The following is a 13,297-nucleotide window of genomic DNA, read 5'->3' on the forward strand; positions in this document are numbered from 1 at the left end:
AAGCTACTACAAACAACTATATGCCAGCAAATTGGAAAACCTAGAGGAAATGGATAAATTCTTGGACACACGCAAGTTACCAAGATTGAATCGTGAAGAAATAGAAAATCTCAACACACCAATAATGAGAAACAAAATCAAAGGCAATAATTAAAAGCTTTCCATCAAAGAAAAGTCCAGGAACCCTGATGGGTTCACTGCTGACTGCTACCAAAATGTAAAGAACTAATGCCAGTTCTATTGAAACTATCCCAAAAACTTGAAGAGGAACGAATACTTTCAAGCACATTCTACAAGGCCAGCATTACTCTGATTAAAAAAAAAAAAGACATGGACTCAACAGAAAATAAAACTACAGGTCAGTATCACTGATGAAAATTTATGCAGAATTTTTCAACAAAAGACTAACACACCAAATTTAGCAACACATTAAAAAGATCATTTACCATGATCGAGTGGGATTTATATCAGGGAATTAAAGATGGTTCAACATCCACAAACAAATAAATGTGACACATCACATCAACAGAACAAAGGACAAAAAACATACTGATTTCCATAGTGTTTACACTAATTTATATACACACAAACAGTGTATGAGTTCCCTTTTCTCCATATCCTTGAAAGATTTTGTTATTTTTGTCATTTTTATAATAGCCATTCTGACATGGATTAAGTGATATCTCATTGTGGTTTTGATTTGAATTTCTCTGATGATTAGTGACGTTGAACATTTTTTCATATATTTGTTGGCCATTTGTATGTCTTCTTTTGAGAAATATCTATTCACATCTTTAGCCCATTTTAAAAATCAGATTTGTATTAGTCTGCTTCCACATTGTTAATTTAAAAAATACCTGAAACTGGGTAATTTGCAAAGAAAACAGGTTCAATTGGTTCATGTTTCTGCAATGAATACTATCCAGCTGTATTAGTACATTTTCATGCTGCTGATAAAGACAGATCTGTAACCGGGCAATTTACAAAAGAAAGAGGTTTAATGGACTTACAGTTCCACGTGAGCGGGGAGGCCTTACAATCATGTTGGAAGGTGAAAGGCACGTCTCACATGGTGGCAGCCAAGAGAAGAGAATGAGGAAGAAGTGAAAGCAGAAACCCCTTATAAAACCATCAGATCTCAAGAGACTTATTAACTAGCAGCAGTATGGGGGAAATCGCACTCTTGATTCATTATCTCCCACCGGGTCCCTCCCACAACATGTGGAAATTATAGGAGTACAATTCAGGAAGAGATTTGGGTGGGGACATAGCCAAACCATATCACCAGCCATAAAACAGAAATGGTGTCCTGTCATTTGCAACAGCATGGATGAACCTAGAGGACATTATGTTAAGTAAAACAAGCCAGGCAAGAAAGACAAACTCCGTAAGATCTCACTTGTATGTGGAATCTTAAAAAGTTGATTTTATAGAAATAGAGAGTAGAATAGTGCTTATCAGAGGCTGTGGAGGGGTTGGGGGAGGAGGCAATGCAAGTGGCTTGTTAATGGGTACACAGTTACAGTCAGACATGAAGAATAAGTTTTAGTGTTCTGCTACATAGTAGGGTACTATAGCAAATAACATTATAGTGTATAATTCAAGATAGCTAGACAAGAAGATTTTGAATGTTATTACCATAAAAATGATCAATTCTTCTAGTGATATATATGGTAATTTCCCTGATTCAGTCATTATACTATGTATACACGGACTAAAACACCATATTGTACCCCATGAATATGTATAATTATTATGTCAATTATAAATTAAAATCTTAAATAAAAAGGAAGAGAGGCTTAGGCTATAATAAAAAGTGACAATGCTTTATTGTGAAGCCTCTGAATTGTTAAAAATATACCAGAAATCAAAGTTTCCATTCATTTTTATAAAAATTTAAGCAAATGACCACAATTATCAATTTATCAATTAAATGATAAAAAAGACCAATTAATTTTCAAAATAAACTACGAAGTTACATGTAAAAATCATGAAAGTGTTTTTACTGCAAGGATGTGGAAACACTCTATTACTTCATATACTATATACACTTAAAAAGTTGAAAGTCAATTTTATTTTTCTAAGAGTATTAACCTTTTTTAAAAAGTTTAAACATTTTAAAACAGATAAAATTGATTTAAAAATCAGAATGAATAAAAAAAGATTCCAACATAAAGAAATAAATTAAAGAGAAGTAAACATGGATTGGGTAGAAAAAACAAAAAGCAGCTCAAAATATTTAAATCCAAATATGTCAATAATTATAATAATTTCACATTAAAACATTCAAACATATTCTAGGAATACAAAAAGACATTCACACTGGATTTGTAAAAAAACAAACAAACAAACAAAAAAAAAACTAAGCGATTTATAAGCCACATCAGTAAATTATAAAAATCCAGAAAGATAGAAAACAAGTAGATGAAAAGAGATACACCATGCATACACTAACAAAAATCACCATAGTATGTCAATGTCAGACACAATAGAATTTAAGGCAAATGACCTTACCAGAGATTCAGATGGTTCCTTTCATAAAATGAAAAAGTTGAGTTTGCCAGAAATACAGAATTTTTATACACATGCACCAATAACATAAGCAGCATTTAAAAAGAAGACAAAACTACAAGAAGAAATAGATAAATCCAAAATAATAGGAGGAGAATTCAACATGCCTCTCTTAGTAAATGTCAGAACAAACAAAAAATTTAAGGAAATCAAGAAATAAATACTACTTTAAATGGCACAATTTAATGAATGTTTGTACAGTCCTAACATGATACACATCCATAAACCAAATTCTGCTTAATTTATTCAAAATTAACTTTAATTAAAAATTACTTAATAATATTCATCATTATATTTACTGCTGAGTATTTTTCTTCTAACAACTCTAAGTGTCAGGCAAAATATTTTCATCTAATTCTTCACCCATACTCTAGGATACAATAAGAAAATCTTTTTAAGAACTAAATGAAAACCAGATCTGTGGTGTAAGTACTAGACTTGCAATAAATGCTAATGACTCAATAATACTGTCTCACTTCACATGATATAAGCACATCAGACTTTGTGGTAATAAATTATTAATAGATACCATCCAGTTGAAGTATAAGCTTTATGCTACTTTTTAGATACATACACAGAGGTATCTTTAGAATAAAGTTTAAAATATTTGGTATCATTTGTCCAAGGAAAAAGTATGTAATGATATTAAGTAATAGAGCATAAAGGAGACTAAAATAAACTTATCAGGCAGATAAAATAGGAAGGCCAGAGAAAATGGTATACTTAAACATAGAAATATCAATAATAAGACTAAATGTGTTTTATGAGAGCTAATTAAAAGACAAAAAATATTAGACTGAATTTGAAAAATATACAACTATAAGCTTCATACAAGAGATACAGAAAAAAACCACACACACACACACACAAAAAAAAACAGGAATGTTAAGTTACCAGGATGAAAAATAAAATGTATCATGCAAACACCAATCAGAAGAAAGTTGGTAGATTTACATTAATAGCAGATGTGATAGTTTGTTTGTTTGTTTGTTTGTTTTGGGTTTTGTTTTGTTTTTGTGGCGATGAGGGTCTCACTCCATTGCCCAGTCAAGTCTTGAATTCCTGGCTTCAAGAGATTCGCCCACCTTTACCTTCCAAAGTGCTGGGATTACAGGGAGACATGATAGTTTTTAAGGCAAACAAACAAAAGCTATAAAAATGATAAAGCAGGTCCCTTCATTAGGACAAAAGTTTATTTCTTCCAGCAAGATTGTTAATTTTAAATTTATATGCACATTAATAATAAAATGTCATAAGATATAAAGTAAAATCTGACATTATTATAAAAAGGAACAAGGAAATTCACAATCATAGTGGAAAAATTGACACATCTAATTCAGTCATTGTACAGACCAGTATAGATCTAGAAGTATATACAAAATAATTACAAAAAAATAGTTGTAGATATATTCATGAAGCATAAAAAGAGCTGTTGAATATAATTGAAAATAATTTTATAGTATTTTAAACTTACTACTTACAATGAAAACTCTCATTTCCAGTAGTTTCAAGATTTTTAGTTTCAGATTGACTTCTTGAGACTAAAACCACGTCCTCAGGCGATTGTGGGGTTGTAAGACTCGCTAAATAGAAAAACAGATCTACGATAAAACTTCGGTATACGTCAAGTAATCAGCAATACTTCCTCTTATTTGTGTAAAATTAATGGAATAGGACTAGGAAGTTATAGCAGTGAGCTATTCGTTAAAACAGACCCTGGATGTGAAGCAGAAAATTCTCATGTGTAGGCAATCTTCTTACATAGTAGTCACTGACTATGCAAATACCAACCAAAAGGTATCAAAGCTTTCACTTTAGTTCTCTAGTTATTTTGCAGTATTCACATTTAGGTTAAAGTATAAAATTTCTACAAATTATATGTTCAAATATTCATGACCCAAAGAAAAAAGACCTTCTGATGAGTTAACTTAAAATAGTGTAAAGGGCCAGGAGCAGTGGCTCACGCCTGTAATCCCAGCACTTTTGGAGGCCAAGGCATGTGGATCATGAGGTCAGGAGTTTGAGACCAGCCTGACCAACATGGTGAAACCCAGTCTCTACTAAAAATACAAAAATTAGCCAGTGTGATGGTGTGCACCTGTAATCCCAGCTATTCAGGAGGCTGTGGCAGAAGAATCGCTTGACCCTGGGAGGTGGAGGTTGCTGTCAGCCAAGATCACGCCACAATCTCCAGCCTGGGTGACAGGGTGAGACTCCATCTCAAAAAATAAAAATAAAATAAAATAGTGTAAAGATATCTATAATTATTATACTTACCCTTGCGTCTTTCCATACTAAACGTTCTTTGTTTCATTTGTTCTACTTGGACTTTTGTTACCGAATCTTTATTTTCAACCATAAGATTTTCATCCGGAACTTCACTGTAAGCTACATAAAAAGATTCATTTAGTCTACCAAATAGAGAAAGAGATCTATTGTGAAATCTCCAAATTTCACATTTTAAACAGGTACACAGCAGCATTTTCTCTCATTCTCATAAAGTGATGAGTAAATTACCACTGAGATAGATCTCACATGAAAATTGTGAGAAGTTTTAATAGGTGTATGTTGCTGTTTCATTATTTCCAGGCATAATGTTAAGTAGGCAGAAGGCAAATAAATGAAAATAGAAAAAATGCATATCTAGAATGCTACCTTTTAGATAAGAATGAAGGAGAGATGAAGAAAAATATTGAAATAGACAGAAAATTGCCTTCATGAAATGTAATACAAGAAAAACAAACCGGAAAACAACATACATGGTTACCTTTACTGGAGAAATACAAAGGGAAGAGATACAGGAGGAATGAAACTATTCTAAGTATACCTTTTGCATATTTTTCACTTTGGGAAGTAAGTTAATGCATAATTCCTATATATGTGTGTGTATATATATACACACACACAAAGCTAAATCAATAGAATTAGAAAGAAAACTATAACTCAAAGAAATAAATGAACCTACTGAGGAAAAAAGCAAAGCATTAATTCAAGTAACCTGTGAATAAAAATTTGACAAATATTAGTCTTGGTCAAGAGAGTGGGGTGCAAATAAAATCAAAAAATATTTTAGTAAATTTGTTTTTCTAGTGCTATGAGCTAAGCAATTCTAAAACAAATTGAGGAGCATTAGAGGATAAAGCAAATGAGTACGTGTGTCATTAATGTTCAGTCAGGTTTACACTGTGGAAAAGAAAACAAATACTTACAAAATGAAGGAAGGTAAGAATAAGACCTGAGAGGATAAACTGGAATTGAAGATGTCCATGAGAACTCCTGATTTCTAAATATGTTTATTTGTATGTATATGCATGTTCGTGTACATAAGAATATGTGTGTATGAATATGAGTGTGTGTGTGTGCGCGCGTGCGTGCATGCAAACTGAGGAGCCCAGTGTGTCTGTGCAAATTGAGGAGCCCAGCTCCAGGTTAAAATCCTATATGTGATCTTTCATGCTCAATCCTTAGCAATTACAGATAGATACTACAACAATCATAGGTGGAGACTTCAATATCCCATTTTAAATAACAGATTGAACAACTAAGCATTAGATCAAGAAAAAAATGGAATTGAAGAATACAATACACTAAGTAGAGCTCATTGGAAGTCTATAGATACCCATAGAAGACTCCACCCAACAGACAAATGCATGTTGCTCTAAAATATACTTGGAAATCTCTAAGATATGCAATATGTTAGGCCACAACTCAAGCCTTGATAAATTTAATAGTATTAAACTCATACAAAAGGTGTTCTTCAATCTATATGAACTAACATTAGAAGTCAGTAACAGGTGAAGATTTGAGGAATTCACAAATAAGTGGAATTTAAACAACACACTCCTAAATGACCAATGGGTCAAGGAAAAAATCATAAGGGAGACTAGAAAATAGGTCGAGATGAAGAAAAACAAAAACACATCACATGAAAACTTATGGGATGCAGCTAAAGTGATGCTTAGAGGAATTTTACAACTGCAAACTTACACTGAAAAAGAAAAGAGACCACAGTCAACAAAACTTCTATCTTATAAGTTAGAAAAAGAAGAGGACATTAAATTAAAGTAAGCAGAAAGAATATATATATATTTATTTATATAAATAAAAGAAAGAATAAGAAAACAAGAGCAAAAATTAACAATCCCATGCTGGCTTGGTTTAATAACTGAAAACCAATTGATATACTAAATGATATTTAAAAATGATTCCCTTTATAATCATCTCAATAGTCTGAAAAAAAGCAAAGTCCAAATCCTTTCTTTAGAAAAACACTCAACAAACTGAAAATGAAAGGGAATTTCATAGCTGGCATCAAACTTAATGGTTAATGCTTTCCCACTAAAGTCAAAAACAAGATAAGGATGTCTCATCACTTCTGTTTAACACTACAATGGAGTTTCTAGCCAAAGAAACAAGACACCCCCTCCCAGAAAAAAGAAAAGAAATAAAATGTATCTGGATTGAAAAGGAAGAAGTAAACCTCTCAACTTACAAATGTTTTATAAAGAAATTTAAGAAACACCTATACACACACAAACACATCCTAAAGAGGAAATAATAAACCTATTAGAAGAAATCAATTTAGCGAAGATTTCAAATTATAAGATCAATATACAAAACTCACTTGTATTTCTATATACTAGCAATTAACAGTTTGAAAACTAACAATAGTATCAAAATAAAACAGTTAAAGAATGACTTTTAAAAAATTAAGTATAAAGGCCTGTATACTAAAAATACAAAGAATCATTGAAAGTAATTGATGAATATATGATAAATGAGAAGACATCCTATGGTTATGTATTGTTAGACAATATTGTTAAAAGGATAATACATTCCAACTGATTTACAGATTGACTTAATCCCTATTAAAACACCAATTAGTGCTTTTTTTTGGAGAAATTGAAAAGGCAACACTAAAGCTTATATGTAAATTTAAGGCATCCAGAACAACCAAAACAATCTTAAATGAGAAAAAACTATATGGAAGCCTTTCACTCCCAATGTAAAAACTTCGTACAAAATTTAAATAATCAAGAGTGTGGCACTGGCATAAGCAAAGGATATACATAAATGGAATAGAATTGAGAATTCAGAAATAAACCCTTACATTTATGGCCAAGCAATTTTTTCTACAAGAGCACTAAGAAAATTCAGTGGGGAGAAAATAGTATTTTCAACAACTAGTGCTGGGAACTGAATATCTAGAGGTAAAAGGATAAATATGAACCCTCATCTCACACTCTAGGCAACTCAAAGGGGACTGCAGACATAAATATTAAGAGTTAAAACTATAAAATCCTTAATAAAAAATAGAGAAGTAAATTTTCGTGATTTTGCTTTAGGCAATGGTTTCTTGGATATGACACCAAAAGCACAAGTTAACAAAAGAAAATATAGATAAATTGAACTTCAAAATTAAATTTTTTTTGCTTCAAATGACACCATTATCTAGAGGTTTAATCACTCACTCACATGTCTGCCTCAGCTAAAGCTGTTAACCAGAGAACCTACATGGGGCCTTCCTTTGCCTTGAGCTTCTCATAGAATGGCAGCTGAGAGATTCTGAGAGAAAATATCTTAAGATAAATCTTTCAGAGACTGTGTGCCAAGAGCCAGGCAGACACCGCATGGCATCACTTCTATCTATTCTATTAATGAAAATGAATATAAGCCAGCTAAACTCACAGAAGTTTGGGTAGACCCCATTTCCTAACTGAAAGAGGCCTCAGAGAATTTGGAGCTATATTTTCTAACTGACACAGCATATAAATTATAAAAATTGATCTTAACTTACAATTATTTTGGATCAACCCAGTAATGAATATTATATAGATCAGAATGATCCATGTGCTGAGAAATATGTATATTCTGCAACAAATAAATAAAATAGTCTTTAAATATCTACTAACCCAATCTATAGTGCAGATTAAGTTCGAAGTTCCTTTGCTGATTTTTTGTCTGGGAGATCTGTTCAATGTTATAAGCGGAGTGCTGAAATCTAGCTATTATTGTATTGGGGTCTATCTCTCTCTTTAGCTCTAACATTTGCTTTATCTATCTAACAAAAATAAGCAATGAGAAAAGGACTCCTTGCACTAACCCCACTCCCTGTACTAACCCCACTTTGAGAACAGCACCTTATAATAAGGAAGGAAGCCCCTACTACAAGCTTCTTCCCAAGAAGTAAGGGGCTTGTTTCATATATATAGAGTACCCATATATATATTTCATACATATATATAGTACCCATATATATATTTCATACACATATATATGGTACCCATATATATATTTCATACACATATATATGGTACCCATATATATATTTCATATACATATATATGGCACCCATATATATATTTCATATATATAGTACCCACATATATTGCATATATATGGAAATATATCTATATATATATATTTGATATAAATATATACATAAAAAAGGAAAAAGTGCCTACTCCCTGCACCTGCTTCTCTGGCTTGCTTCAAAGACAACTCCAGACCAAAAGTCTCCCCAACTGCTAGGAGGGTGTGAGACTTCTGCTTGCTTGAACAAAATAGTGAGCACCCCCGCACATTCTTCCCTGGCTTCCTCCAGCAATAAATCCAGATCTGAGGACTCTCTCTCTCGTAGTTTATACATACATCAAGGACCCCGACTTTTGTAGCCTTCACCCAAGAAACTGACTATCAAATCACCTACCTGTGGGAGCTGACAGAGCTCTGAACTCCTGAGTCTCCTAGACCACAAGAACAAAAAAGTGACTTTTAAACTTGCCAATATTCAGTAGTTATCTCCCCAGGAAACCAAAAGAGAGCAGAGGTCACTATATTTATATCAAAAACATAAACTTCCAGTCAAAAACTGTAAAAAGGGACAAAGAAGCATACTATATAATGATAAAGGGGTCAATTCATCAAAAGAATGTAACACTTGTAAATACATACATGCTGCAAATACTGGAGAACCTAAAAACATAAAGCAAATATTAAATGTCTGAAGGGAAAAACAACTGTAATACAATAATAGCAGAGAACTTTAATATTCCACTTTCAACAATGGACAGATAACACAGATGGAACATTAATAAGGAAACATTGGACTTAAACTATACGTTAGATCAAGTGAACCTAGTAGATATATACAGAATATTCCATTCAACAGCACTAGAATGCAACATTCTTCTCAAGCACATGCAGCCATTCTCTGGAAAAGATCACACATAAGGCACAAAAATCCTTTGCAAATTTAAGAAGATTGAAATCATATCAAATATCTTTTCTCACCACAATGATATGAAACTACAAAATCAATAGCAGAATAAATTTTAGAAAATTCACAAATACATGGAAATGAAATATGGTCCTGGAAACCAATGTGTTAATAAAGAAACTAAAGAGAAAATTAAAACATAAGCTGAAACAAATCAAACTGAAAATACAACATACCAAAACTTAGGGGATATGGAATATGGCAAAAGCAGTTCTAAGAGAAAAGTTTATATCAATAAATATCTATATCAAAAAAGACGAAAGATGTCAAATAAACAATTTAACATTATTCCTCAGAGAACTAGAAAAAAAAAGAATGAACTAAGCCAAAGTTAGCAGAAAAAGGAAATAATGAAGATTAGAGCAGAAATAAATGAAATAGAGACTAAAATTCAATACAAAAGAACAATGAAACTAAGACTTTATTCTTTGAAACGGTAAAGTTTTTTTTGTTTTTTTTTTGTTTGTTTTTTTTTGAGACGGAGTCTTGCTCTGTCGCCCAGGCTGGAGTGCAGTGGCCGGATCTCAGCTCACTGCAAGCTCCGCCCCCCGGATTCACGCCATTCTCCTGCCTCAACCTCCCGAGTAGCTGGGACTACAGGCGCCCGCCACCTCGCCCAGCTAGTTTTTTGTATTTTTTAGTAGAGACGGGGTTTCACTGTGTTAGGCAGGATGGTCTCAATCTCCTGACCTCGTGATCCGCCCGTCTCGGCCTCCCAAAGTGCTGGGATTACAGGCTTGAGCCACTGAAATGGTAAAGTTTTAAAAACCTTTAGGTAGACTAAATTTTAAAAAGACTCAAATAAAATCAAAAAAGGAGATATTACAACTGATGTAACATAAAACCCAAAAAAATGCAGACTACTCTAAACAATTACATGCCAATAACTGGATAACTTAGAAAAATCAATAAATTCCTAGAAACATACAACCAAGCAAGACTAAATCAGTAAAAAAATGGAAAATCTGAACAGACCAATAATTGGTAACGAGATTAAGTCAGTAAGAAAAACTCTACCATGAAAGAAAAGTCCTGGATTTTAGAGCTTCTGTGCTCAATTATGCCAAGAATTTAAAAAAGAATTAATACCAATCTTTCTTAAACTGTTCCAAAAAATTGAAAATGAGGGAATACCTCCAATTTCGGTTTACTAGACCACCACTACCCTAATACCAAAACCAGATAAGGACATTACAAGAAAAAAAATTACTGACCAATATCCCTGCTGAACATAGATGCAAAGATCCTCAATAAAATACTATCAAACCAAATTCAACAACACATTAAAGGTATCACCTATCAAGGTCAAGTGAGATTTACCCTAGGGATGCATAGAAGGTTCAATATGTACAAACCAATAAATGTGATATATCATATTAACAGACTAAAGGACAAAAAGCACATGATCATTTCAATAGATGCAGAAGAGGCATTTGACCAAATTCAACATGCTTTCATGATTAAAAAAGAAAAACTCTCACCAAATTACATTTAGAAGGAATGTATGTAAACACAATAAAGGTCATATATGACAAGCCCTCAGGTAACATTATAATCGACAGTTAAAAATTGAAAGCCTTTCCTCTAAGATCTGGACAAGACAAGAATGCCCACTCTCACCACTTCTATTCAGCATTAGTACTAGAAGTCCCAACCAAATAAATTAGGCTAGAGAAAGAAATAATAGGTATACAAATAGACCAGGAAGAAATAAAATTATCATTGTTTGTTAACAATATAATATTATACATAAAGATCTTTATGACTCCATCAAAAAATGTTGAATTCTGTAAAGTTGCACAATACAAAATTAACACACATAAATCAGTAGTGTTTCTATACATTAACAATGAACTATCCAAAACAGAAATGAAGAGAATGATCTAATATAAAGTTATTTAAAAACTAAATTAGGAAAAAGTTTGACCAAAGAAGTAAAAGACGTGTACACTAAAAATGATAAAATAATTGATGAAAGAAATTGAAGACACAAATAAATGGAAAGATATCCCATGATTTTTAAAAATGTCCGCACTACCCAAAGCAATCTATAGTGTCGATGCAATCCTATTAAAATTTCAATGTCACTTTCCACAGACATAGTAAAATTTTAAATTCATATGGAACCACACACACACACACACACACACACACACACAAAACCCGAATAGCCAAGGCAACCATGAACAAAAAGAACAATGCTGTAGGCATCTTATTACCCAATTTCAAACTATACTATAAAACTACAGTAATTAAAACAGCATGGTACTGGCAAAAAAAAGCAGACACACCAACCAATGGAACAGGCCAGAAAATGCAGACATGAAACCCACCTATATAGCCAATTGATTTTCAACAAAGGTGCTAAGAATACACAATGGGGAAAGGATAGTTTTCAATGAATAGCGTTAGGAAAATGGGACACCCACAAGCAAAGAATTAAATTGAACCGTTATCTCACACCATTTACAAAAATTAAACTCACATTAAAATCTAAAGGTAATACCAGAAACTGTAAAACTATTAGAAGAAAACATAAAGTAAAAGCTGCACAGCATTGGTATAGATAATAATTTTTTTTTATTTGACCCCAAAAGCACAGGCAACAAAAGCAAAAATAGACAAGTATGATTACATAAAATTGAAAAATTTCTGCACAGCAAAGGAAACTATTAATAATTTGAAGAGACAACCTATGAATTAGGAGAAAACATGTACAAGCCATACATTCATCGAGGATTTAATACACAAAATATATAAGGAACTAAACTCAATAGTAAGAAAATAGAAAACCCGATTTAAAAAACGGGTCATGGGACTGAACGTACATTTTTCAAAAGAAGACACAAAAATGGAAAAGAGATATATATATATTTTAAAGCTCAACATCATTAATCATTAAGGAAATACAAATTAAAACCACAATAGGATGTCATCTCACATGGGTCAGAATGTCTATTATCAAAAATACCAAAGATAAATGTTGGTAAGGATATGGAGGAAAGGTAACTCTTGTACACTGTTAGCAGGAATGTAAACTCGTACATCCACTATTAAAAACAATATGGAGGTTCCTCAAAACACTAAAAATAGAACCACCATATGATCTGGCAATTGCTTTTCTGGGTATTTACCCAAAAGTTTAAAACCTGTTTGTCAAAGAAATGTCTGCACTCCCTTATTCACTGCAGGCAGCAGTATTCATGATAGCCAAGTAATGGAATCAACCTGTTTATCAATGGATGAATGGATAAAGAAAATGTAGTACACAGACAGAGTAGAATACTATGCAGCCTTTAAAACTGGAATTCTGTCACTTGCAATGACATGGATAGAATTGTAGAACACTATGCTAAGTGAAATAAGCCAAGCACAGAAAGACAAATACCACATGTTCTCACTTACATGTGGAAGATAAAACAACTGAACTCATAGAAGAAGACAGCA

At 32.5% G+C, this 13,297-nt stretch overlaps 1 protein-coding gene across 1 annotated transcript in view; it reads right to left on the reverse strand.

Moving 5' to 3' along the window:
- The window catches only part of CCDC7 (coiled-coil domain containing 7), a 453,173-nt gene that overhangs the window by 225,642 nt on the left and 214,234 nt on the right, over nt 1-13,297 (reverse strand). The window contains exons 21-22 of the mRNA XM_073018860.1: nt 4,849-4,959; nt 4,053-4,154 (exon numbers count right to left, since the gene is read on the reverse strand). Coding sequence (XP_072874961.1) covers nt 4,053-4,154; nt 4,849-4,959 — 213 coding nt within the window. The remainder of the gene's footprint in view (nt 1-4,052; nt 4,155-4,848; nt 4,960-13,297) is intronic.

The sequence above is a fragment of the Chlorocebus sabaeus genome, chromosome 9 (assembly GCF_047675955.1).
Source record: "Chlorocebus sabaeus isolate Y175 chromosome 9, mChlSab1.0.hap1, whole genome shotgun sequence".
In the NCBI taxonomy this organism is placed as follows: Eukaryota; Metazoa; Chordata; class Mammalia; order Primates; family Cercopithecidae; genus Chlorocebus; species Chlorocebus sabaeus.